This window comes from Nansenia antarctica (genome assembly GCF_963989245.1).
Source record: "Nansenia antarctica genome assembly, chromosome: 14".
Classification (NCBI taxonomy): Eukaryota; Metazoa; Chordata; class Actinopteri; order Argentiniformes; family Microstomatidae; genus Nansenia; species Nansenia antarctica.
Window position 1 is genome coordinate 21,227,684 of NC_137684.1, and position 25,288 is coordinate 21,252,971.

The 25,288-nt window shown below is 42.9% G+C and overlaps 1 protein-coding gene across 1 annotated transcript; it reads left to right on the forward strand.

Moving 5' to 3' along the window:
* The first annotated feature begins 459 nt into the window (after positions 1 to 459).
* On the forward strand, positions 460 to 3,232 carry slc35b4 (solute carrier family 35 member B4). The gene is made up of 10 exons (XM_080544993.1): positions 460 to 665; positions 929 to 1,042; positions 1,297 to 1,399; positions 1,510 to 1,559; positions 1,830 to 1,911; positions 2,045 to 2,105; positions 2,257 to 2,369; positions 2,534 to 2,609; positions 2,794 to 2,869; positions 2,977 to 3,232. The coding sequence occupies exons 1-10, from the start codon at positions 589 to 591 to the stop codon at positions 3,224 to 3,226; spliced, it is 1,002 nt and encodes a 333-aa protein (XP_080401119.1). The 5' UTR covers positions 460 to 588; the 3' UTR covers positions 3,227 to 3,232.
* Positions 3,233 to 25,288: the final 22,056 nt, after the last annotated feature.

The following is a 25,288-nucleotide window of genomic DNA, read 5'->3' on the forward strand; positions in this document are numbered from 1 at the left end:
CGCTCTCGCATTCTCAAAACTACGTCATATCTAGTATGAGTAGTATACTAGTATGCCATTTCGAACACACCCACAGTGGGGGAAAGCTGGCGCCACGTCTTCCGGAACCACGCACGCACGTTACGCAAAGGACTTGTTTAGGTGAATCGTTTCTGCGAGAGAGGATATCTTTGCACATTCTTTTTCTGTGTGTTTTATTGTCTAATTTCTAATATATTTATTATTTTATTTAATTAACACCCGCTTGTCTTTTTTCTAGAATTCACTGAAGTTGTCATAAAATATTTGAATTTATCTGAGCATATGGAAATGTGGTTCCTTGTGAAGTATGAACTACAACCCCCATGAACTACAACCCCCCATGAACTACAACCCCCATGAAGTATGAACTACAACCCCCATGTGTACGTAACCCGGAAGAGTGGAGCCGGGAGACGCGTTCTGTTCAAGACAGGAGTCTGAAGTTGCGACAGATTTTTTGTTTATTATGAGAGCTGAAGAGCGATGAGGATTAGAATGACCTCGTTAGAAATAGGTTTAAATAAGTAAAATTGCATGCCAATCTTTTTTTGCCGATAGATTGCAAACATGAATACCATTTTTGCAATACTTGTTGTTTTTCTTGGGTGTTGCAGCAATGTTGTGTTTCTGGAACTGCTTGTAAGGTCAGTGCAGACTGTCAACCTCTCAAATATTGGTCAACTAACAACATGGTTACATACAATTGAATGTTTTTTTTTTTTGCATGTTTCACCTTCCTTGATCAACTGATTATTATGTTGCTATGATTTCTGTAATGCGTGGACCATAATCGGAGTAATAACAGAGAGAGCTGCAGTAACCAATGTTTGGGATAAGAGTAAGACTAATTTATATTTTGACATTTTTGTAACAATGGTTTATGACATAATGACATCTGCTCCTTCAGAGAGTATCCAGGATGCGGGAACATTGTGACCTTCGCTCAGTTTGCCTTCATTGCTCTGGAGGGCTTCATCTTCCAGACCAACTTTGGCAGAAAGAGACCAGTCATCCCTATGAGGTAGGAGAATTTGCTTTATTAATGAATGAATGAATGAATGAATGAATGGTCTTTATTGTCATTGATATAGTACAGGTACCATACAACGACATTTGGGAGGGGGGGGGCTCCCCTGGTGCTAGGAAAAAAACCACAAAAAAAACATGATTCATTATTCATTATTCATGAAATCAATGAGCAGGCTTTTGGAGATGGGAGCATGAGAAGTTTGAGTTTTTATTAAACATGCTCATTCAATGTCTTTTCTTTTCTAGCAACTATGTGATCATGGTGACCATGTTCTTCACTGTCAGCGTGATCAACAACTATGCCCTCAACTTCAACATTGCTATGCCCCTGCACATGATCTTCAGATCTGTGAGTGCCATTATTATATTGTTGCCTTTGTTTGTCATATACATTCACCCCACCCTTTACCAACATTGTCCCTCTTGATTGACTAATGCACTGTGTGCTTATCTTTACAGGGATCCTTAATAGCTAACATGGTCCTAGGTATTATAATTCTGAAAAAAAGGTATCCCTGCATCTTTCTTAATTTGGCAGTCTTTTTAACCCTTAACAAACCTTTGCTCTGTTAACACGGTGACTAGCCTAAATGTTGCTACAATTATTGCTTGGCTAAGTTAATACAAGTAAACTAGCCTATGACATCAGTGGAATATATTGCTGCTTTTCTGTACTATTTGCATGCTTTGTAAACCTCTGTTGTTACTGTCAGAGTGTGTGTGATGTCTTATCCACACCGTGGATGTTCTGAGATCGAGATTGCATCTTTTCCCTGCAGGTATTCAAATAGTAAATATCTCTCTATTGCAATGGTGTCCCTGGGCATCTTCATTTGCACCATCATGTCTGCTAAACAAGTGGTGAGCAGTCCAAAAACATGCATCTTTTTTTTCCCCAAAACAATTTACCATCCATACTTTGTGCCCTGTATGCAGTACAGCATTTCATTCAACAGGTAATTGCATTTAGTGACTCCTGTTTTCCCTTCTGCAGAACATGGACAATGAAAGCTCAGAGGAGAACAGTGTCTATGCCTTCATGCGGTGGCTTTTCGGTACGTTTTTTCCATGGACTGTGTGTTTTAGAAATATGATTCAATGTTTACTTAAGTTATGGGTGCGTTCCAGAAAGATTGCATTCCTTAACCTGCGGTTTGGGGCGCGTAGCTGACCTGTGTACTAGTAACTCAACTCTCTCTCTTTCAGGAATTGCCATGTTAACCTTTGCTCTCATCATGTCTGCAAGAATGGGAATCTTCCAGGAGACATTGTATAAACAGTATGGCAAACAGCACTCCAAGGAGGCTCTCTTCTACAATGTGAGTGCCCCCAACTCATAAGACAACTTTGGGAGTTAATTGTCCCTTGTTGCACTTAGACCTTTACACATACCCTGTTGCCCACTTTCAGTGTTGCATTAATTGCGATCTTTCTTTGGTAGTTGAGCAATGCTTTTTCAAATGTTTCCAATTTGCCTTCTCAGCACTGCCTGCCCCTCCCTGGGTTCCTTCTTCTGTCTACAGACATCTACAACCACTGTGTGCTCTTCAGTCAGAGCAGTGAGTTCAACACCATCCTACGTCTTTATTTCATTTCATTTGATATATAGGCTACAAAGGCCATGCAGTGAAAGGCCACCATGAACCTCCATTTGAATAGGTAGACTACTATACATCCTGTACTGGGGATAGTAAGGAGGTTGAATTGAAGTTGTCCTGTATTTTTATTTATTTTTTCTTTCAGTTCCTGTAGAGGTCCCTGTGATGGGACATGCTGTGCCAGTGATGTGGCTATACCTGCTGATGAACGTCATCACGCAGTATCCTTACAATACTAGAGCAAAAGCCCCCCCCCCCCCCCCTAGTGACTGTATTTGAAGCAGGTAAGATATGTTATCCTGTTGCAGCCCTTCACCTACTTCCTCAGATATGTATGTATCCGTGGTGTGTTCGTCCTGACGACACAGTGCACCTCCCTCACTGTGACACTGGTGGTGACTCTAAGGAAGTTCATCAGCCTCATCATCTCCATCCTGTACTTCAATAACCCCTTCACAGCCTGGCACTGGGTGGGCACGGCTGTGGTGTTCCTGGGCACTCTGATTTACACAGAGGTGTGGACAAGCATCACCACTGCCCTGAAAGGACAAGACGTGAAAGAAAAGAAGACGGAGTAAAACATGTATCACAGACATGTCATTCAGTTAGTGGGTGTGGGTGTGGGTGTGGGTGTGATCTATGTTATGTACCTGTTGCCTTCTGTTTTCCATTTTATTTTCAAGGCTTGATAACTTAAAAATGCCTCCTCACTAACGTCTCCTATTCATTTGTCTTTACTTAGGTGTTTTGTTTGATTAACTGTTATTTAGATGTCTACTGATTATGACGGGCCTGTGACTTGAGGGTTGATAACATGTGAAATTATATTAGGAAAAGACTTCCTCAGGATGTTTGTTCTAAATATTTGGCAGGAACTAACTGTCATAAAGATGAGCCAATCATTGCATCATGTACTGGAATAAAACATATCCACGTATTGTATTTATATATTTGTTTCCGCTGTCAAGGCGATCGATGTATGGAACACTGGTCAAGTTTGGATAAATGTAGTGTTTAATAGACATTATCATACACAAATCAATCATACATGAATACATGCAAGACTCCATAGCTGTTTCCTCTCTGTACACGCCATCAGGACTGTATGGTTATTATAACAGTAGACTTGATTAGGGTCGCTAAGGTAGCAGTAGTGGCTATGGCAGGATCATTGTACAGCCCCTTTGAATCTGTTTGTCACTCTGAACCTTTTTGTCACTGATCTACACAAAATACCACATCATGACAAAGTGAGTTATTTTTTATTAAAATGTGTACAAATTAATTACAAATGAAAAGCGGTCTTTGCAAAGGGTTTTGTGGTGGGCAGCCTCTTTAGAGGGTGCAAAAATATAGGCCCTCAGTGTGTAAAACGTCCATGCCCATGTGTGTGTGTCAGAATCCCATAACATAACAGTCTCTCTAAAGCCAGGGACACGATGTACGCTTCACATCACAGCATCCCGTGAGAACGAAGACCAATCACGAGTCGTGTTGTAGAAGGCTTCTTTTTCTCACCCAATGGAAATGACCATTATAGACAACTCGTGTTCCCAAAAGTGGGAAGGGCAGATCTTCCCTGTTGGGGTGTTTGGAGACCTCACTCGGCTGTGTGTGGTGTCGGTCCAAGGCCCACGTTGTGCCGTATATAGATTCTATGAAAACAAACAAAGCTGATATTAACATTTGAGAGACTGTCCTGTCGGTATGGGGGGCAACAGCAGCTCGACTCACTCGTTCGAAGAGGAAAACGACAGCGTTCATTTTGTGAAGGGCATAAGGGTGAGTGAGGGACTGGATACAAAGTTTGGTAATGCATGGCAATATTATTCTAAGTCGCTTATGCATCGCAGAATGATCAATTACATCGATGAACACATGGTGTAATCATGATTTCCCTTCATTTATCAAGGCTGCAAGTTTCACTTCTCTATTATTGGCAAAGCAAATATCACCATCATCACCAAATAAAATAGGTGTGTAAGTAAGTGATAGCATTTGATAAATGATAACATTATCTTTGCAAGATAAATTGTCATGCACATACATTTTACAGTTAAAGTTAAAGAAATGATGCTATTACCACCCCCTACTGCCCCTGTTCAAACCAACGTTTTTTCTTTTTTAAGAGTACAAGCTAAATATAGCTATTGAACATGCTTGATAAGAGCTTTAGCCTTCTTCATAAAGAAAATTCCTTCAGCATATGGCTGCACACCACTCAATGATCGTGTCAGCACCATAACAGTCTGTCTGGGTGGATTTAGATGTAAAAAAACAAATCTGTTATGTGATAAGTGGAGTCAAGAAAAGAATCTTCTACCACACAATGACATCTCCAGATTAACAATCCAATTGTTGCAAGGTGGTTAATTGTGTGGGTACCCTTTTCTTCTTTTGTTGACAGCTTTCGGACAAAGTTATCAATCGGATGAGAGAGTCTCCGGCCCCAACGGTTGTCCGTCATCAGAAGCCCAGAGGGCATGTTCCCCCAGTCTCACCTGAAGCTGTGGCCCCCATGACCACACCAGCTCCCACAGTTGAACATGTAGTGCCCCTTCTGACACAGCCTCTTCCATTTATTCCCCCCCTACTGCCAAAGGTACTCCAGGAACAAGTCCCAATCACAGCCCCTCCACCTGCCCCACCTAAACCAACGACTCCGTCAGTAGAGCTTGCTTCCCCCCCTCCCCCCGTAGAACCAGTCAAGTTCTCTCCACCTCCCCCTGTAACATTTCATTCCCTCCCATCTCCACTTGTGGAACCTATGCCTTCCCCTGTACCTGTAACCCTCCCCAAACCTTCACCTCCCCCATGTGAACCAGTAGTCATCCCCCCTCCTTCTGTTGAACCAGTAGTTCTACCTCCCCCTGTTATTGAACCTATAGTCATCCCTCCCCCTGTTATTGAGTCTGTTGCTCTCCCTCCCCCCATTGTTGAACCTGTAGTCATCCCTCCCCCCATTGTTGAACCTGTAGTCATCCCTCCCCCCATTGTTGAACCTGTAGTCATCCCTTCCCCTGTTATTGAACCTGTAGTCATCCCTCCCCCTGTTATTGAGTCTGTAGCCCTCCCTCCCCCTGTTGTTGAACCTGTAGTCATCTCTACCCCCATTGTTGAACCTGTAGTCATCCCTCCTCCTGTTGTTGAACCTGTAGTCATCCCTCCCCCTGTTATTGAGTCTATAGTCCTCCCTACCCCCATTGTTGAACCTGTAGTCATCCCTACCCCTGTTGTTGAACCTGTAGTCATCCTTCCTCCTATTGTCGAACCTGTAATCATCCCTTCCCCTGTTATTGAGTCTATAGTCATCCCTACCCCCTTTGTCGAACCTGTAGCCCTCCCTCCTGTTGTCGAACCTGTAGTCATCCCTACCCCTGTTGAGTCTGTGGTCATCCTTCCCCCTGTTGAGTCTGTGGTCATCCTTCCCCCTGTTGAGTCTGTGGTCATCCTTCCCCCTGTTAATGAGTCTATAGTCATCCCTACCCCCATTGTTGAACCTGTCGTCCTCCCTACCCCCATTGTTGAACCTGTAGTCCTCCCTACCCCCGTTGTTGAACCTGTCGTCCTCCCTACCCCCATTGTTGAACCTGTAGTCCTCCCTACCCCCGTTGTTGAACCTGTAGTCCTCCCTACCCCCATTGTTGAACCTGTAGTCATCCCTACCCCCATTGTTGAACCTACCCCTACCCCTGTTGAGTCTGTAGTCATCGCTCCCCCAGTTATTGAGTCTATAGTCATCCCTACCCCTGTTATTGAGCCTGTAGTCATCCCTCCTCCTGTTGCCGAACCTGTAGTCGTCCCACCCCCTATTGTTGAACCTGTAGTCCTCCCTACCCCCATTGCCGAACCTGTAGTCATCCCTCCTCCTGTTGTCGAACCTGTAGTCGTCCCTCTCCCTGTTATTGAACCTGTAGTCATCCCTCCTCCTGTTGTCGAACCTGTAGTCGTCCCTCTCCCTGTTGTTGAACCTGTAGTCCTCCCTACCCCCATTGTTGAACCTGTAGTTGTCCCTCCCCCTGCAAAACTTATAGTCCTACATATGCCTGTTGAACCCGTTACCCTGCTTACTCTACCACCGATTGAGCCTTTGGCTGTTGATCCAGTAGCTCCACCCCCACCTACCCCAGTCATCATGCATATACCAGAACCTATTATGGAGGAGCCTATTATGCTTCCTACTCCACCATGTCACTCCATGGAACTGGTGACCCTATCGACAGAATCAACCATTGCTGAACCAATGGCTCCATCTCCCCTCCCTTCCCCAGTAGAGCCCATGGCCACCCCTCCCTTCTCTCTCCCTGAGGAACCCATGGTCACCCCTCCCTTCTCTCTCCCTGAGGAACCCATGGTCACCCCTGCCCTCCCTCTACCCGTAGAGCCCATGGCCACCCCTCCCTTCTCTCTCCCTGAGGAACCCATGGCCACTCCTCCCCTCCCTTCCCCAGTAGAGCCCATGGCCACCCCTCCCTTCTCTCTCCCTGAGGAACCCATGGCCACTCCTCCCCTCCCTTCCCCAGTAGAGCCCATGGCCACCCCTCCCTTCTCTCTCCCTGAGGAACCCATGGCCACCCCTGCCCTCCCTCTACCCGTAGAGCCCATGGCCACGCCTTCCTTCTCTCTCCCTGAGGAACCCATGGTCTCCCCTGCCCTCCCTCTACCCGTAGAGCCCATGGCCACCCCTCCCTTCTCTCTCCCTGAGGAACCCATGGCCACCCCTCCCCTCCCTCTACCCGTAGAGTCCATGGCCACCCCTCCCTTCTCTCTCCCTGAGGAACCCATGGCCACCCCTCCCCTCCCTCTACCCGTAGAGCCCATGGCCACCCCTTCCTTCTCTCCTCCTGAGGAACCCATGGCCACCCCTCCCCTCCCTCTACCCGTAGAGCCCATGGTTGCCCCTGCTCTATCCCCTCTTATTGAGGATGTGGCTTCTGTGGCGACCCCGTTGCCCCAACCTACAGCAGGTCAGTCTGTTTCAGATGTGCATGTTCTGTGACTGCTGCAACTATTATAAATTGTTATCACGCACCACCGATGCGATAAAGATATAGAAGACATAATCAGAATGCAGCATACGCAAGCTTAGCTGTACTTTATCACTTACACACTTTAGCCGTTCAATACAGGCAATTTACCACAGGCAATTTGATCAATACAGTTGTCGTTGTGGTTTTTCCACAAACGTAGCCTCTTATATGAAATATAAATCAATGTCTTCCGGTAAAGTGAACGAGGAGCAGCTGAGGAGCATGATCAAAGAGGAGCTCCAGAAAGGCCTGGAACAGGAGATCGTCCAGAAGCAGCTGGAACTTCGCCAACAGTGAGGAGACCAGTCTAACAGGGTTTCAGTAAATCAACCTGCCAGTCATTGTGTCCTATGTTTTGGTCCTATGTGGCCAGGGGGTCTGATGTATGGCCAAAGCCTGTTTCAAAGGAAGAGGCCACAGAGCCGCCATACTGGCGATGCTTCTCTGGGCCTTACTTATGATAGAGAACAAACACTGTTTTATTTAGACAGGTTGACGATGATGAGACGAAAACTCAATTCACACCGAAATTACACAGATTAGCCTTTCGTTTTTTCATTTCACCAATGTGTAAAGAAACATTTTCTACAGTCATTTGATCGTAACAAGTTGTTGTAATGGCTTAATAATGGCTTGATTGGCCCTGTCCTAGCTTTCCTAGCCTGCCACTCCAGTCTTACACAGGTGTTGCTCAGACAAACGGCGCCAGTAAGACGTGATTGGTCCCAGTAAGGACATCTGTCAGTGACGCTTATGGGATTGCCGCCATTTCCCCGTCTCTCGCAAAACCAATTGTAAATCAAGGGAGTGGCTTATCTCCTTAATATAGAACATCTCTGGTGTGGCTCTTAATGTGTTTGTGTGTGTGTGTGTAGGCTGGAGGAGGTGAAGGCCCAAGCCAAAGCCCGGGCAGACGCCATAGCACAGGTCCAGATCCAGGCGGAGGTCAAGAAGACTCTGGAGGCGGAGAAGTCGGCGTACATAGAGACCATGAGAGAAGCTATCATGAGAGAACGGATGAACACAGAGGACGAACGCCTCATGGCCCAGCTCTACGTAAGCCTCTTTAGTGGAAAGGGGGATGCAAAGCCCCTGTGTGTGTGTGTGTGTGTGTGTGTGTGTGTGTCAGTGTGTGTTTATAAACATGTTTTGCCTGAAATACTAAGAACATAGTTGTACATCGCTCCCAACTTCCTCAGAACTACCTGTCCGATTTTATATTAACTTGAGCACGCTAAAGGATTATGCTGGGCCTTGAAATTGTTTTACGTTGCAAGTTTAACCTTTTATCTCGGGTCATGAGTGTTCTTATTTGTTTCTTGCCTTTGCTCCACTAAAAGCTGTGTGTGGTTCGATCCCAGTCTGGTTGCATTGGCAGTGCCAGTATTGAGTGCATGCTAGAGTGTTCCTGTTGCCTTGAGATGTGGTGCTCCTGTTAGGGTGAGCTCAGTGATTCTACCCAGGCAGAGGCACCACCCCTTGTCCCAAATCACCTTGGCTGCCCCATACGGCTCACCCAGACTAGTGGACTGAGCATTGGTCTTTTGAGAGCCCCAAGATAATTGTTTTGTTTGCTTTTTCCATAAAATGGGATGATGCATCTTGGCGGTCTCAATTTCCTCGTCTATCTGTAAAGATCATGTGATTTCCATTTCTCAACTTTCTTTCTCTCTTGTTCTGCTGCCTCGTTTCAGTGGATGGAGCTGAAGGTAAGACAGGAGAGGGCTCCTCCTCCATGCATGCAATAGAGGCTGTCCTGTTCACTTTGATTCACTCTGTTCTAGATGATTAGGGTGCTCTGTCATGTATGGGAGAGACTGAATAATTGAATGGTAAAATATAATGACCGAATGAATGACAGGTCCTGCATAGCAGTTTGCATCATCACTGAAAATGGCAGATAGGTTGACACATGGTGTGTCTAAATAGATAAGCAAATGATAGGTGGAATTTTCTTATTCAAACAAACTGATGTTGATATCAAGGCTCAGTGAATGAAATTAATTACATATTGATGTGACTTGGAAAGGAGTTGTTTTGATAATGTTCATTATGTAATGTGGTATGTGTGTGTGTGTGCATATATGCAGATAATATGGTTGGGCGGAAGTTATTGCTGTGCCAGGAGCCCAACTGCTCATTGGTCAGTTTGCTCTGTCACAGATATAAAGGTCTTGTATGTCCTCCTCAGGCCCATAAACTGGAGGAGAAGGACAAAGAGTTGAAGAAGCAGGACGTTCTCTTCAGGGCTCATGTCGCCAAGCTTGAGGAGAAGGTAAAGCAAACCTACATCCTCTGCTTATTATTATTCCCCATCACTCATATTTACAGAAAACATGTCGGCATGTCTCTGAACGACAAGGAGAGACACATTCCGACATTGACTTCTGTTTTCCTTTTCGCGACTTCATAATAAAGGTGCAAGCTAAGCGTTGTTGAGAATCAATGACACACTCACTAGTCAACTAACACAGCTTGTTTTGTGAGCTTGCTAACAATGTAAAGTAGTGTTATAGTTAACTAGGTAGCAGTGGGGATGACTCACTGAATCCAATGCATTGCAGTATTTTGGCTTGACTAGCGAGTGTGTGATGTGATTTTCAACAATGTTGAAATGTATTTCTGTTTTCAAAATAAGTCAGATCATTTTTATTGCTGACTTGTTCCCCCTTTCACCTGCCGCTGTCACAATTTTTACATCTTTCATGAAATTAGGAAATGTCACGTAACATAAAGTAAACACATAACACATAATTTTGATATACTGTATATCATTTTACATGAATAAGCATACAAGCATGAATACAAAGCTACATTTATTTAATTTATGCAATGGTAAAATAATTGGCAAAATAAATGAAAAACTGCCGGTACGCACTCGGTATTCGGCCAAGTGTTTTCCTAAGTTCGGCTTCGGCCAATAATTTTCCTTTCAGTGCATCCCTACTCATCTTCACATTGTAGTGTATTGTTAATGAACACATCATTTATTGTTTATTGTATTTAACACTACATTGAGCTGTTAGCGATGACACCACCTCATTTAAACTTGGTTAAATGGTTAAGACTAGTGAAATACCCACTCTGTCTTCTAAGTCTAGTTTTAAAACCACTTTGGTTAACCTCATGTTAAGGTATTGCGAATGTAGCAGTCTTTATCAAAATACATACCTATTCCCTTGACATGATATGAACATTAGTGTTCTGTGTTGATGTCCCATCTGTTCCCCTCGTTTACACAGAGTTCTCAGTTCTACAAAGTCACTGCTGAAAACTTCAAGAAGGGCTCAGAGGATGTGAACGCCCGCTTCACGTAAGTGCCATCTTTCTGGGCCGCACAGCCTACAGGCTTCAAATCTTTCGGTTCAGCTCTTTGGCTGGGCAGTATATGGTATGTGTGGTATGGTGTTTATTTCTCTCCTTCAGTCTCTCTGTCTCCCCCTCCTCTCTCAGACGTGTTGAGATAAAGCCGGTGTGTGCAGGCCTGCAGGGTCAGATCCTCAAGTGCTACAAGGAGAATACAGGACAGACCCTCTCCTGCTCTGGCATCGCCTCCGCCTACATGCAGTGTGTGGACAACGCCAAGCAGGTCTCACACATCTCACACATTATCACATTACCCACCCACTCCATCTTCACCCCGTCTTTGAAATGGTAAGCTGACATTTTAACCATTCCTTCTCTCCCTTTCTCTCTTTTTTCCAGAACAAGTTGAGCACTGTGGGCTGAGTCGGGAGAGCATTGTTTTATCACCAATAGCATTACAGTTAAACCAAAGGGAGGGAGGAGGGCCTCATCATTCAGACACACTTACCAAAGCTGGACAGTCCAGAGACCAGGGCCTCTGCAGCCGGAAACACTCCAGTGTACCTCCACCTTCCTCCCATCCGGGGTGTCTGGATCAACACACAGGGAGGGTCCGAGATAGAATGAGGAGACCTTGTCTTGCCCAATCCGGGACAGACGCCACATCTCACCTGGTGCTGCTGTCCCAGGCTGGATGAGGTCTGGATCATGACGAAAGGAAGCTGGAACATGTCTGCTGCTCCCAGACAGGACATAAAATATCATATCAATGGTAATAAAGGGATTAAGAATTTGTCATTTACAGCAGTTCAAATAGGGCCAGTTGTGTAAGATATTTTATATCATTTTGTTTATTCAATTTATATGCACCTATGCCTTAATCTCCATGAAAATACGAATGTTTCCCCTGTGAGGGACTGTTCTGTATAAATATAAATGTTACACATGTGATGTGATATTAAATACACCTGCTGAAGTGTGGAAACTGAGACTTGGTCTGTACAGACGATCCCTGGATAAATGTGCTTTTTTCCATTATTTGAAACATCTATTTTCTTGAACCGTGATAGAAGATGTAAAAATGAATCATGGCGATCTCAATAAATCTCTCTCTATATATATATATATATATATATAAAACCCCTGTTGGCCTTATTTTGTTTTTATGGTGTACATGAATTACAGAACTTTCTGGAGATGGAAAGTAACCTACTGCCCTCTTTTGGGCGTGTACCTAATAAAACTTATTTTACGCATAGAGTTTGACAGCATAATATCAGCAACCGTAACCACGTTTACCCCATTCTTTACCTGAGGGAGTCACCACTTAATGTTTACATGCCATAGACTACTACACTGCGCTAATATGTTTTGGTCTGTGGTAATGCATTATGAATAGTCCTTTGGGAGCAGATACTGTAGAACATATCTAGAGTAGATCTATCTGTTGAATGTTGCTTCTGACTCAGGCCTGCTAGGCAAGGCAAGTTTATTTGTATAGCACATTTCATACAACAGGGGAAATTCAAAGTGCTTTACATGCATTATTTAAAAATACAGCAAGAGGAGCATAAGAAAATAAAAATTACAATGAATAAAAGCAGATATAAGAAGTAAATAGATAAAACGTTTAAAAAGACAATAGTTAATGGAAAAAAGACATTGATAGAAGTGTTTGTGTTTAATCTAACTAAAGGTAGCCTACTACTCGGCTACGGGAAGTCCCTTTAAAATGTCATATTTATCTGAATGTCGCGTTCTGTCACATGACGGACATATTATTATTAGGCTATGAAATACCAGATTCGGTAGTACGCCAGCCGTAATAGACAGACCGGACCATTCCGCATGAAAGTGTCCCATATCCTCATGTACTTCCATTGAAGTGTCCCATATCCTCATGCACTTCAATTGAAGTGTCCCATATCCTCATGTACTTCCATTGAAGTGTCCCATATCCTCATGTACTTCCATTGAAGTGTCCCATATCCTCATGTACTTCCATTGAAGTGTCCCATATCCTCATGTACTTCAATTGAAGTGTCCCATATCCTCATGTACTTCCATTGAAGTGTCCCACATCCTCATGTACTTCCATTGAAGTGTCCCATATCCTCATGTACTTCCATTGAAGTGTCCCATATCCTCATGTACTTCCATTGAAGTGTCCCATATCCTCATGTACTTCAATTGAAGTGTCCCATATCCTCATGTACTTCAATTGAAGTGTCCCATATCCTCATGCACTTCAATTGAAGTGTCCCATATCCTCATGTACTTCAATTGAAGTGTCCCATATCCTCATGCACTTCAATTGAAGTGTCCCATATCCTCATGCACTTCCATTGAAGTGTCCCATGCACTTCAATTGAAGTGTCCCATATCCTCATGCACTTCAATTGAAGTGTCCCATATCCTCATGCACTTCAATTGAAGTGTCCCATATCCTCATGCACTTCAATTGAAGTGTCCCATATCCTCATGCACTTCAATTGAAGTGTCCCATATCGTGCACTTCAATTGAAGTGTCCCATATCCTCATGCACTTCAATTGAAGTGTCCCATATCCTCATGTACTTCAATTGAAGTGTCCCATATCCTCATGCACTTCAATTGAAGTGTCCCATATCCTCATGTACTTCCATTGAAGTGTCCCATGCACTTCAATTGAAGTGTCCCATATCCTCATGCACTTCAATTGAAGTGTCCCATATCCTCATGTACTTCCATTGAAGTGTCCCATGCACTTCAATTGAAGTGTCCCATATCCTCATGCACTTCAATTGAAGTGTCCCATATCGTGCACTTCAATTGAAGTGTCCCATATCCTCATGCACTTCAATTGAAGTGTCCCATATCCTCATGCACTTCAATTGAAGTGTCCCATATCGTGCACTTCAATTGAAGTGTCCCATATCCTCATGCACTTCAATTGAAGTGTCCCATATCCTCATGCACTTCAATTGAAGTGTCCCATATCGTGCACTTCAATTGAAGTGTCCCATATCCTCATGCACTTCAATTGAAGTGTCCCATATCCTCATGCACTTCAATTGAAGTGTCCCATATCGTGCACTTCAATTGAAGTGTCCCATATCCTCATGCACTTCAATTGAAGTGTCCCATATCGTGCACTTCAATTGAAGTGTCCCATATCCTCATGCACTTCAATTGAAGTGTCCCATATCCTCATGCACTTCAATTGAAGTGTCCCATATCGTGCACTTCAATTGAAGTGTCCCATATCGTGCACTTCAATTGAAGTGTCCCATATCCTCATGCACTTCAATTGAAGTGTCCCATATCGTGCACTTCAATTGAAGTGTCCCATATCCTCATGCACTTCAATTGAAGTGTCCCATATCGTGCACTTCAATTGAAGTGTCCCATATCCTCATGCACTTCAATTGAAGTGTCCCATATCCTCATGCACTTCAATTGAAGTGTCCCATATCGTGCACTTCAATTGAAGTGTCCCATATCCTCATGCACTTCAATTGAAGTGTCCCATATCGTGCACTTCAATTGAAGTGTCCCATATCCTCATGCACTTCAATTGAAGTGTCCCATATCGTGCACTTCAATTGAAGTGTCCCATATCCTCATGCACTTCAATTGAAGTGTCCCATATCGTGCACTTCAATTGAAGTGTCCCATATCGTGCACTTCAATTGAAGTGTCCCATATCCTCATGCACTTCAATTGAAGTGTCCCATATCGTGCACTTCAACTGAAGTGTCCCATATCCTCATGCACTTCAATTGAAGTGTCCCATATCCTCATGCACTTCAATTGAAGTGTCCCATATCGTGCACTTCAATTGAAGTGTCCCATATCCTCATGCACTTCAATTGAAGTGTCCCATATCGTGCACTTCAATTGAAGTGTCCCATATCCTCATGCACTTCAATTGAAGTGTCCCATATCGTGCACTTCAATTGAAGTGTCCCATATCGTGCACTTCAATTGAAGTGTCCCATATCGTGCACTTCAATTGAAGTGTCCCATATCCTCATGCACTTCAATTGAAGTGTCCCATATCGTGCACTTCAATTGAAGTGTCCCATATCGTGCACTTCAATTGAAGTGTCCCATATCGTGCACTTCAATTGAAGTGTCCCATATCGTGCACTTCAATTGAAGTGTCCCATATCGTGCACTTCAATTGAAGTGTCCCATATCCTCATGCACTTCAATTGAAGTGTCCCATATCGTGCACTTCAATTGAAGTGTCCCATATCGTGCACTTCAATTGAAGTGTCCCATATCCTCATGCACTTCAATTGAAGTGTCCCATATCGTGCACTTCAATTGAAGTGTCCCATATCGTGCACTTCAATTGAAGTGTCCCATATCCTCATGCACTTCAATTGAAGTGTCCCATATCGTGCACTTCAATTGAAGTGTCCCATATCGTGCACTTCAATTGAAGTGTCCCATATCCTCATGCACTTCAATTGAAGTGTCCCATATCGTGCACTTCAATTGAAGTGTCCCATATCCTCATGCACTTCAATTGAAGTGTCCCATATCGTGCACTTCAATTGAAGTGTCCCATATCCTCATGCACTTCAATTGAAGTGTCCCATATCGTGCACTTCAATTGAAGTGTCCCATATCCTCATGCACTTCAATTGAAGTGTCCCATATCGTGCACTTCAATTGAAGTGTCCCATATCGTGCACTTCAATTGAAGTGTCCCATATCGTGCACTTCAATTGAAGTGTCCCATATCCTCATGCACTTCAATTGAAGTGTCCCATATCGTGCACTTCAATTGAAGTGTCCCATATCGTGCACTTCAATTGAAGTGTCCCATATCGTGCACTTCAATTGAAGTGTCCCATATCGTGCACTTCAATTGAAGTGTCCCATATCGTGCACTTCAATTGAAGTGTCCCATATCCTCATGCACTTCAATTGAAGTGTCCCATATCGTGCACTTCAATTGAAGTGTCCCATATCGTGCACTTCAATTGAAGTGTCCCATATCCTCATGCACTTCAATTGAAGTGTCCCATATCGTGCACTTCAATTGAAGTGTCCCATATCGTGCACTTCAATTGAAGTGTCCCATATCCTCATGCACTTCAATTGAAGTGTCCCATATCGTGCACTTCAATTGAAGTGTCCCATATCGTGCACTTCAATTGAAGTGTCCCATATCCTCATGCACTTCAATTGAAGTGTCCCATATCGTGCACTTCAATTGAAGTGTCCCATATCCTCATGCACTTCAATTGAAGTGTCCCATATCGTGCACTTCAATTGAAGTGTCCCATATCCTCATGCACTTCAATTGAAGTGTCCCATATCGTGCACTTCAATTGAAGTGTCCCATATCGTGCACTTCAATTGAAGTGTCCCATATCCTCATGCACTTCAATTGAAGTGTCCCATATCGTGCACTTCAATTGAAGTGTCCCATATCCTCATGCACTTCAATTGAAGTGTCCCATATCCTCATGCACTTCAATTGAAGTGTCCCATATCCTCATGCACTTCAATTGAAGTGTCCCATATCGTGCACTTCAATTGAAGTGTCCCATATCGTGCACTTCAATTGAAGTGTCCCATATCCTCATGCACTTCAATTGAAGTGTCCCATATCGTGCACTTCAATTGAAGTGTCCCATATCGTGCACTTCAATTGAAGTGTCCCATATCCTCATGCACTTCAATTGAAGTGTCCCATATCGTGCACTTCAATTGAAGTGTCCCATATCCTCATGCACTTCAATTGAAGTGTCCCATATCCTCATGCACTTCAATTGAAGTGTCCCATATCGTGCACTTCAATTGAAGTGTCCCATATCCTCATGCACTTCAATTGAAGTGTCCCATATCGTGCACTTCAATTGAAGTGTCCCATATCCTCATGCACTTCAATTGAAGTGTCCCATATCGTGCACTTCAATTGAAGTGTCCCATATCGTGCACTTCAATTGAAGTGTCCCATATCCTCATGCACTTCAATTGAAGTGTCCCATATCGTGCACTTCAATTGAAGTGTCCCATATCGTGCACTTCAATTGAAGTGTCCCATATCCTCATGCACTTCAATTGAAGTGTCCCATATCGTGCACTTCAATTGAAGTGTCCCATATCGTGCACTTCAATTGAAGTGTCCCATATCCTCATGCACTTCAATTGAAGTGTCCCATATCGTGCACTTCAATTGAAGTGTCCCATATCCTCATGCACTTCAATTGAAGTGTCCCATATCGTGCACTTCAATTGAAGTGTCCCATATCCTCATGCACTTCAATTGAAGTGTCCCATATCGTGCACTTCAATTGAAGTGTCCCATATCGTGCACTTCAATTGAAGTGTCCCATATCCTCATGCACTTCAATTGAAGTGTCCCATATCGTGCACTTCAATTGAAGTGTCCCATATCGTGCACTTCAATTGAAGTGTCCCATATCCTCATGCACTTCAATTGAAGTGTCCCATATCGTGCACTTCAATTGAAGTGTCCCATATCCTCATGTACTTCCATTGAAGTGTCCCATGCACTTCAATTGAAGTGTCCCATATCCTCATGCACTTCAATTGAAGTGTCCCATGCACTTCAATTGAAGTGTCCCATATCCTCATGCACTTCAATTGAAGTGTCCCATATCGTGCACTTCAATTGAAGTGTCCCATATCCTCATGTACTTCCATTGAAGTGTCCCATGCACTTCAATTGAAGTGTCCCATATCCTCATGTACTTCCATTGAAGTGTCCCATGCACTTCAATTGAAGTGTCCCATATCCTCATGTACTTCCATTGAAGTGTCCCATGCACTTCAATTGAAGTGTCCCATATCGTGCACTTCAATTGAAGTGTCCCATATCCTCATGCACTTCAATTGAAGAGTCCCATATCCTCATGCACTTCAATTGAAGTGTCCCATATCCTCATGCACTTCAATTGAAGTGTCCCATATCGTGCACTTCAATTGAAGTGTCCCATATCCTCATGCACTTCAATTGAAGTGTCCCATATCCTCATGTACTTCAATTGAAGTGTCCCATATCCTCATGCACTTCAATTGAAGTGTCCCATATCCTCATGTACTTCCATTGAAGTGTCCCATGCACTTCAATTGAAGTGTCCCATATCCTCATGCACTTCAATTGAAGTGTCCCATATCCTCATGTACTTCCATTGAAGTGTCCCATATCCTCATGCACTTCAATTGAAGTGTCCCATATCCTCATGTACTTCAATTGAAGTGTCCCATATCCTCATGCACTTCAATTGAAGTGTCCCATATCCTCATGCACTTCAATTGAAGTGTCCCATATCCTCATGCACTTCAATTGAAGTGTCCCATATCCTCATGTACTTCCATTGAAGTGTCCCATATCCTCATGTACTTCAATTGAAGTGTCCCATATCCTCATGTACTTCCATTGAAGTGTCCCATATCCTCATGCACTTCAATTGAAGTGTCCCATATCCTCATGCACTTCAATTGAAGTGTCCCATATCCTCATGTACTTCAATTGAAGTGTCCCATATCCTCATGCACTTCAATTGAAGTGTCCCATATCCTCATGTACTTCAATTGAAGTGTCCCATATCCTCATGCACTTCAATTGAAGTGTCCCATATCCTCATGTACTTCCATTGAAGTGTCCCATATCCTCATGCACTTCCAGTGAAGTGTCTAGGTGGGGCGGTTGTGCTGGACCGCACCACTTGCTCTCCGCAGCCCATCAGCCTGCAGCTGCACCTGCCTGGACGGCGAGACGTCTCCACTGCGGAGGAACGCATGGAAGTTTTTTTTTGTGATTTTGTTGTTTTTGAAGCTGACAGACGAAGTAAGTGAAATGATGTCATCGTCTTGTTGATTTGCGTTGTAGTGTGGCTTATTATAGGCTATAACTCAGCAGGTTGATCGACTATTGTCTTTTATTGATAGCCTATATAGTATATACACTGGTGATGAACGTTTTATTTTATATCATATTCTTTAAAACAGCCCAGATGTTTATGGAGACTAGTTTCACTGGAGACTTATAGTTTCACTGGAGAATTCACGTTGCTGCGTCACGTTTTGTTAGTGTTTTTCTCCGTGGCCACATGGCTCTCTGACACTTGGCAAAGCCTGATGTCCGCATTCCACATTGTGTTGCGCAGATAGAAAATTGAGGGCTACTGATACTGATGTGTCTAAAAACATCCAAACGCAATGTCGTGACGTTAGAATTATAAGGTTCTATCTCCATTTTTGTCAAAATTTAGTTTTTTTACATAATCTGATCCATTAGGTGTTTATTAATGCCTGTGTGGTGTTATTCTTAAAATGTTGACATTTTTTAGCTAGTAATTCATAAAATACAAAGGTTCCATCTCACAAAACATAATGGTAAGCTCACGATGTCTTATTTGAAGAGAAGATAGAGTCGGTGTGATGACAAAGTGATGTTACCATGATGTTATATAATTAACAGTAAGCTCAGGCTATGTCATAATAATGTCACTTCTCAGTGTGACGGGAGGTTGTTTCGGTTGTATTTCAACAGTATATGTCCTTGTCCTATTTGATGCCATTATACTTATGTCAAATCATTGCAATTTCTTATTGTTGTGTTTATATCGTGACTTTTCGTCAACACTTCGTGAGTTTGGAATGATAAGGTTCTATCTCCGTTTAGAATGATAAGGTTCTATCTCCGTTTAGAATGATAAGGTTCTATCTCCGTTTAGAATGCTAAGGTTCTATCTCCGTTTAGAATGATAAGGTTCTATCTCCGTTTAGAATGATAAGGTTCTATCTCCGTTTAGGGCAGTTCAGAGATATTGAGCGTCAAATTGTTTACATTCCATTATGTTTTGTGAGATGGAACCTTTGTATTTTATTAATTACTAACTAAAAAATGTCAACATTTAAAAAATAAATAACACCACACAGGCATTAATAAACACCTAATGGATCAGATTAATTTGGACAAAAATGGAGATAGAACCTTAATTCTAACGTCACAACTTTATAAACTTGAAAAATGCGCTCTTAAGGGGGGGGACCTCATTCTTATTCTAAGCCATTGTGAAATGTGTATTACAAGGTTATATAACCTTGTTATCATTTAGACTAAAGATAATGTCGAGAAGCCTAAACGATTTACAAATCTAACTGGGTTTGTCACCAATGACATAGCTGGTTAAAGTAGAGACATTTTGTGGCCCTAAGCCAGATGTTTATTGTGCCCCCTCTGGCCCTCTCCACGTTTTGTGGGGGGTTGGAGCTTTTGATTGATGGGTGTTTAGTCGATGGGGGGGGGGGGGGCTAGATTAACACACACACACGCACGCACGCACGCACGCGCGCGCACACACACACACACACACACACACACACACACACACACACACACACACACACACACACACACACACTCAATAAAGACACACACTCAATATAAATGAATAAAATAACATTAACATTTCAGAAGTTAAATAACAATAAAAGTCAACATTTTCAACTACAAAAGCAACAAACTTGCACATAACAAGGTCTATAACATAGTAAACTAGTGAATATAACAATGAACAATCAATATAACAGTGCAAAATATTCCAAATAAATAAAGTAAATACTACAAAACTTGTTAACTATATTAACTACAAAACAACAGCTATAGGTTAAAACCTTAGCAAGAAAAGCTTCCCTTTAAAAATGATGCAAATCAATCATGTTACCTAGCAAGCAAATAGCAAGAAATCAAGCTTGTTCTAATGCAAAACATTTGAAGCTAAATGTAGCCTAATACATTCTTTACTTTCTAGTCAGCTTTATATCTTTTACTTTTATTCTGTCTTCTTTTTTATATATGTTTTGCCTGCGGGAAGTTGACGGCTTAAGTGTGGCCCCCTTAGTGGTTGTGGCCCTAAGCGACCGCAATATATGCCGGCCCAGATATCCATTCGTTTAGCCTATGCCTGTTTGCCTATGCCTGTCATGTTATGTCACCTTTTTTTGTCTTTCAAGTTTTCTACATTATTTTAAAGATCATTAAGCACAAACAGATAGCACAGATCATCATTAAGACAAGTTAACAGGAAAAAAAAGACAGAAAACAAAAACCCAACAAATAAATAAATCACATAGTACAGTGGTTACATGACAGAAGAAATGACCCCAAGTTCCACTTCTATCATTATTAGTCTAGCCAGCATGTGTTCATGTGATACTATCTCTAACTTTGACCATATTAGCCTATGTCATCTTGATATAAGGCCTCTGTGGTTATACTTTATTGACAGCCGTGGCTTGAAGACGTAGAGCGATAGTACTGTAAAGTAATCTACCCTATCATAATGCATGCGGTGTCACATCATTTCAAACATTGTTTCCTGACTTCCTGTGAGTCTGCTTACCTCTTTAGGATCAATGGATGATAGGTTATATAATGCCGTGGTGAAGCCTCTGTCAGAGCCCACGCTGAGGTTTATGAGAAGGTATTAAATATGTCTTCATATCAGACTCGTGCTGTTGCAATCCTCAAAAGATTTCCTCAGACATGAGGGGAGATTAGAAAAGGCTTAGGCCCACTGAGGGCCAACATTAAAGACTCTGTCAGGAGTTTGATGACACTGTCAAACAGGCATTTTTGAAGAGGCCCCATGAACCCCCCCCCCAACTCTCAGCAGTGTATGAAATGACAGATGATCACTCCAAACAGTCTGGCTTTTACTTCAGTGTTCTGTCTGAATTGCAGGAGACTTAAAGGGTTGGTTCTGGATTCTTCAGCATATAGTGAGATGGTTCCTTACCTTGATAGTAGTCTATAGGCCAGGAGAATTAATCCATGGTTCAGAGTTGTTTAAATAGCCACTACTAACTTCAGCTAACTTATGCCACCACTAACAAAAGAACAATGAGAGTGTTATTGGGGACATCACCTCAAATGAACTACCTGATGTGGTCAGGAGTTACTTAACTTTGAGGTGATTTGGCCACACATGTTGAACACTGTTTTTGAGCCCCCATCACTCCCATTGTTGTTTTTGTTAGCGGTGGCTAAAGTTATTTGAAGTTAGTAGTGGCTATTTAAACAAATCTGAACCATGGTTTCTCATGGCCTATACTTAGACTATAAGTTGAAACACCCCGAACCAACCCTTTATTAGCCAGGCTAGCACAAAAACTACCAAGCTGAAACAAAGTATGGCAAATATTTTGCCCCTGAAGAGAAGAACCTAAAACAAATGTAAACATTTCGAATATGTGGCCCCTTGCCAATCTGTGCATCAGTGACATCAGTGACAGTCAGTGGTCAAGCTGTAGGCTATTGAGTGTCCTCCTATTTCCACTAGTAGTTGATACAGGAAAATTATTCCAAGTCAACATGTGGTTCTCGGCTGCAGCACTCGCTGTCACCAGTAGATGGTGCTCTCTCTGAGACTACGACCTCCCTACCCCAAAAGATCTCCCTCTACCATTCTTCTCTCATGCCATTTGGGTGGGGGGTGAATGGTGAAATGAGTCATAGGCTATGCCATTTGTTTTGTACATTTAAAACCAATGGAATATTATATTTAAGAGGTATTTGGTACAGTTTGAAGTCAAGGTGGCTAAAGGCCCAACAACAAGACCGAATCAAGTTGATAGGAAATGTTATAATAGGTATAGCATAGCATCGAGTACAGCACAGTGTTTTATTTGTATAGTATAGTATAGTGGATAGTGTACATAGCCTTTATTTATGTAAACCAGCTCTTTTCCCTTCTTGTTTTTAGTTTTTTTCCTAGCACCAGGGGAGCCCCCCCTCCCAAATTTCGTTGTATGGTACCTGTACTATATCAATGACAATAAAGACCATTCATTCAAGTTGATTCCTCTCTGAACCACCTCTCCAGTTCACAGCATCAGAAGCTGTAAACTCTCTGGTTCTATTTGCATTCAGTGACTGATCCGTTGCCATGCCTCCTACAGTGAGTGAGAGTCTTGGCAGTGTTCTGTGCCAGGCAGCAGGGCATGTCTCGCCAGTCTGTTTATTGTAACACAAGAGAGTTACTACACGTGTGCTCGTGTATATGTTTGACTGATCGGTCTACTTTATGCTGTTACTTTGACATAATCTCACATTTTTCGTGTCCTCTGGCATAATGATCGGCCATCATTGATATTAAAAAGGAGAGAGGCGAAGAGAGTCACCTCAAAGAGTTTCCCGAAAACGACCACTTTGTCTCAGTGTGTGACTTGAGACATTCAGAGAGGTTTGAGGTTGCCCACTGCAGCATCCTTGTGGTGGTGGTCAGGACATGTGTGCAAAACCAGCATACTTGTGCCATGTGTGTTTACAAGTGTACTGTATTTGCATCATGGTGTTTATCTAATTTGATCATCAGTACACCATGTGCTTCTATATAGAGGAAAGAGGAACTGTTGCAGATCAGTGTGTGTGTGTGTGTGTGTGTGTGTGTGTGTGTGGCGGGGGGGGGGGGGGGTAAGCAGCAGGAAGTGAGTGACTAGCAACTCATACTGTACATTCAGAGCAATTAAAAAGCAGCTACTTTTCTCCTTCTGTAGGTACAACCCTTTTCCGTTGTTGGCTTGAAATAATGAATAGGGCTAGTCAGTGCCTCTCTGAAACGGTGATTGAGTATTGCAATACTTGACCTTATGGACAGCATTGAGGGGACCGGTAGTTATGACTGTGGCGTAATAGAAGAAGTGGACCGTGTGTGTGTGTGCTCTCTGTTCTGTCTTAAACACACCTCCATAGCAGCTTTACGGGCGTCCTGTCATGGCTTACCTAAGAGCAGGCTGGACACGTAAAACAAAACAAAATTGTGGTCTGAATTCAAACTCAGTCTACTGGCATTAACCAGCGAGAAAGCTGCTGGCACAATACCAATGTTTCTCTGTGGTTCGTTGTGTTTCGTATGGGATCTTGTGTGTGGTTGACGTAACAGTGTTTTTGTACACCCAAACTTTGTATGGAAATGTCAGGAGCATGTTGTGTTACTCTGCCACGCCACTCTCAGGAAATCCCCTCATTCTAACCTGGTTGCTCACTTGAAGCCATAAGGTCTCAGGAATGTACTGTCATTTACCCATAGACATGTTGGATGTATGCAATAGTTGGTAGCCTAATTGTAGTATATATATAATTGTAGTATATATATAATTGTAGTATATACAGTAGTGTACTTCATTACAGTAATCCTCTGGGGCCGTGTCCTTGTGTCAAGTGCTCATGTTATATCCAGCACTTGAGTTGAGGGGGGATGAGGGGGGAAGGCATCCCCCCTGAAATAAAAACAGTCAAAATCATCCCCCTTCTAAAACTGCCATCCCCCCTTTCCATCCCTTATGTCATTTTTTAATTTATTGTGACAGAGACAGTAGAGATTTGACAGGAAGGATGGGTGAGAGAGAGAGAGAGGAGGGATGACATGCAGGATATGTCCGTGGCCGGAATCAAACCGGGAACCCTGCGGTTACATGGTCAGCGCTTAACCCGCTACGCCACCTAAGCGCCCCACCCTTATGTCATTTTATCAACAAAAGTGGTATTACCGCTATTTCAACATTTAGTTTTGCGCATATTGAGTAAAATACTGTGAGGGGGAACGCACACATGCAATTACATTTTTACCAAGTCACTGACACTGAAGTCACTGGCGCTGTGGGGATGCTAAAATTGTCCCCATATGATAAAATCCAACATCCCCCCTGATTTTCTTTTACAACTTGAGTACTGGTTATATCTACATACTGTCGCAGGTGTCTGGCCACTGTTATAGTGAACCATCTATGTCTGGGAGGTGCTGAATAGAATGGTACGAAGAGTATTGGGCTATTGTAGAGCCTCGCTGTTTAATAATTCCAATCATTACATGTAGAATGTACAGTGCACCTATGAAAATTGTGGTCAACCTGCTGTACAGTACAGCAAAGCCGTTACTCTATAAGGGTATTGAATTAGCTATTATATGTCCCTCTTTTCTGGGCTGCTAGTGATTGGGAGGGGTGCGGGACACTTGACTCTTACATAATGCCAGTGTTTGTGTCATTTGTCATTTGTCATTCCAAGGAAGGATTTCCATCGAATTAGAGATGTACATCTCTGTTTAATCAAATCAAATAAGATTTTATTCATCACAGACATTGCGTACAGCCGTAATTGACATAACGAAATGCAGCTGTGTGTGTACGTACGTGCATGTGTACGTGTGTGCGTGTGAGAGAGTGAGAGAGTGAGAGTGAGAGAAATTCTTTTTTAGGGCCCGTATGAGAAAGTTCTTCTCACTAGATTCCAGATGGTGTAGCAGCAGCAGCAGCTGGTTTGGATTGGGG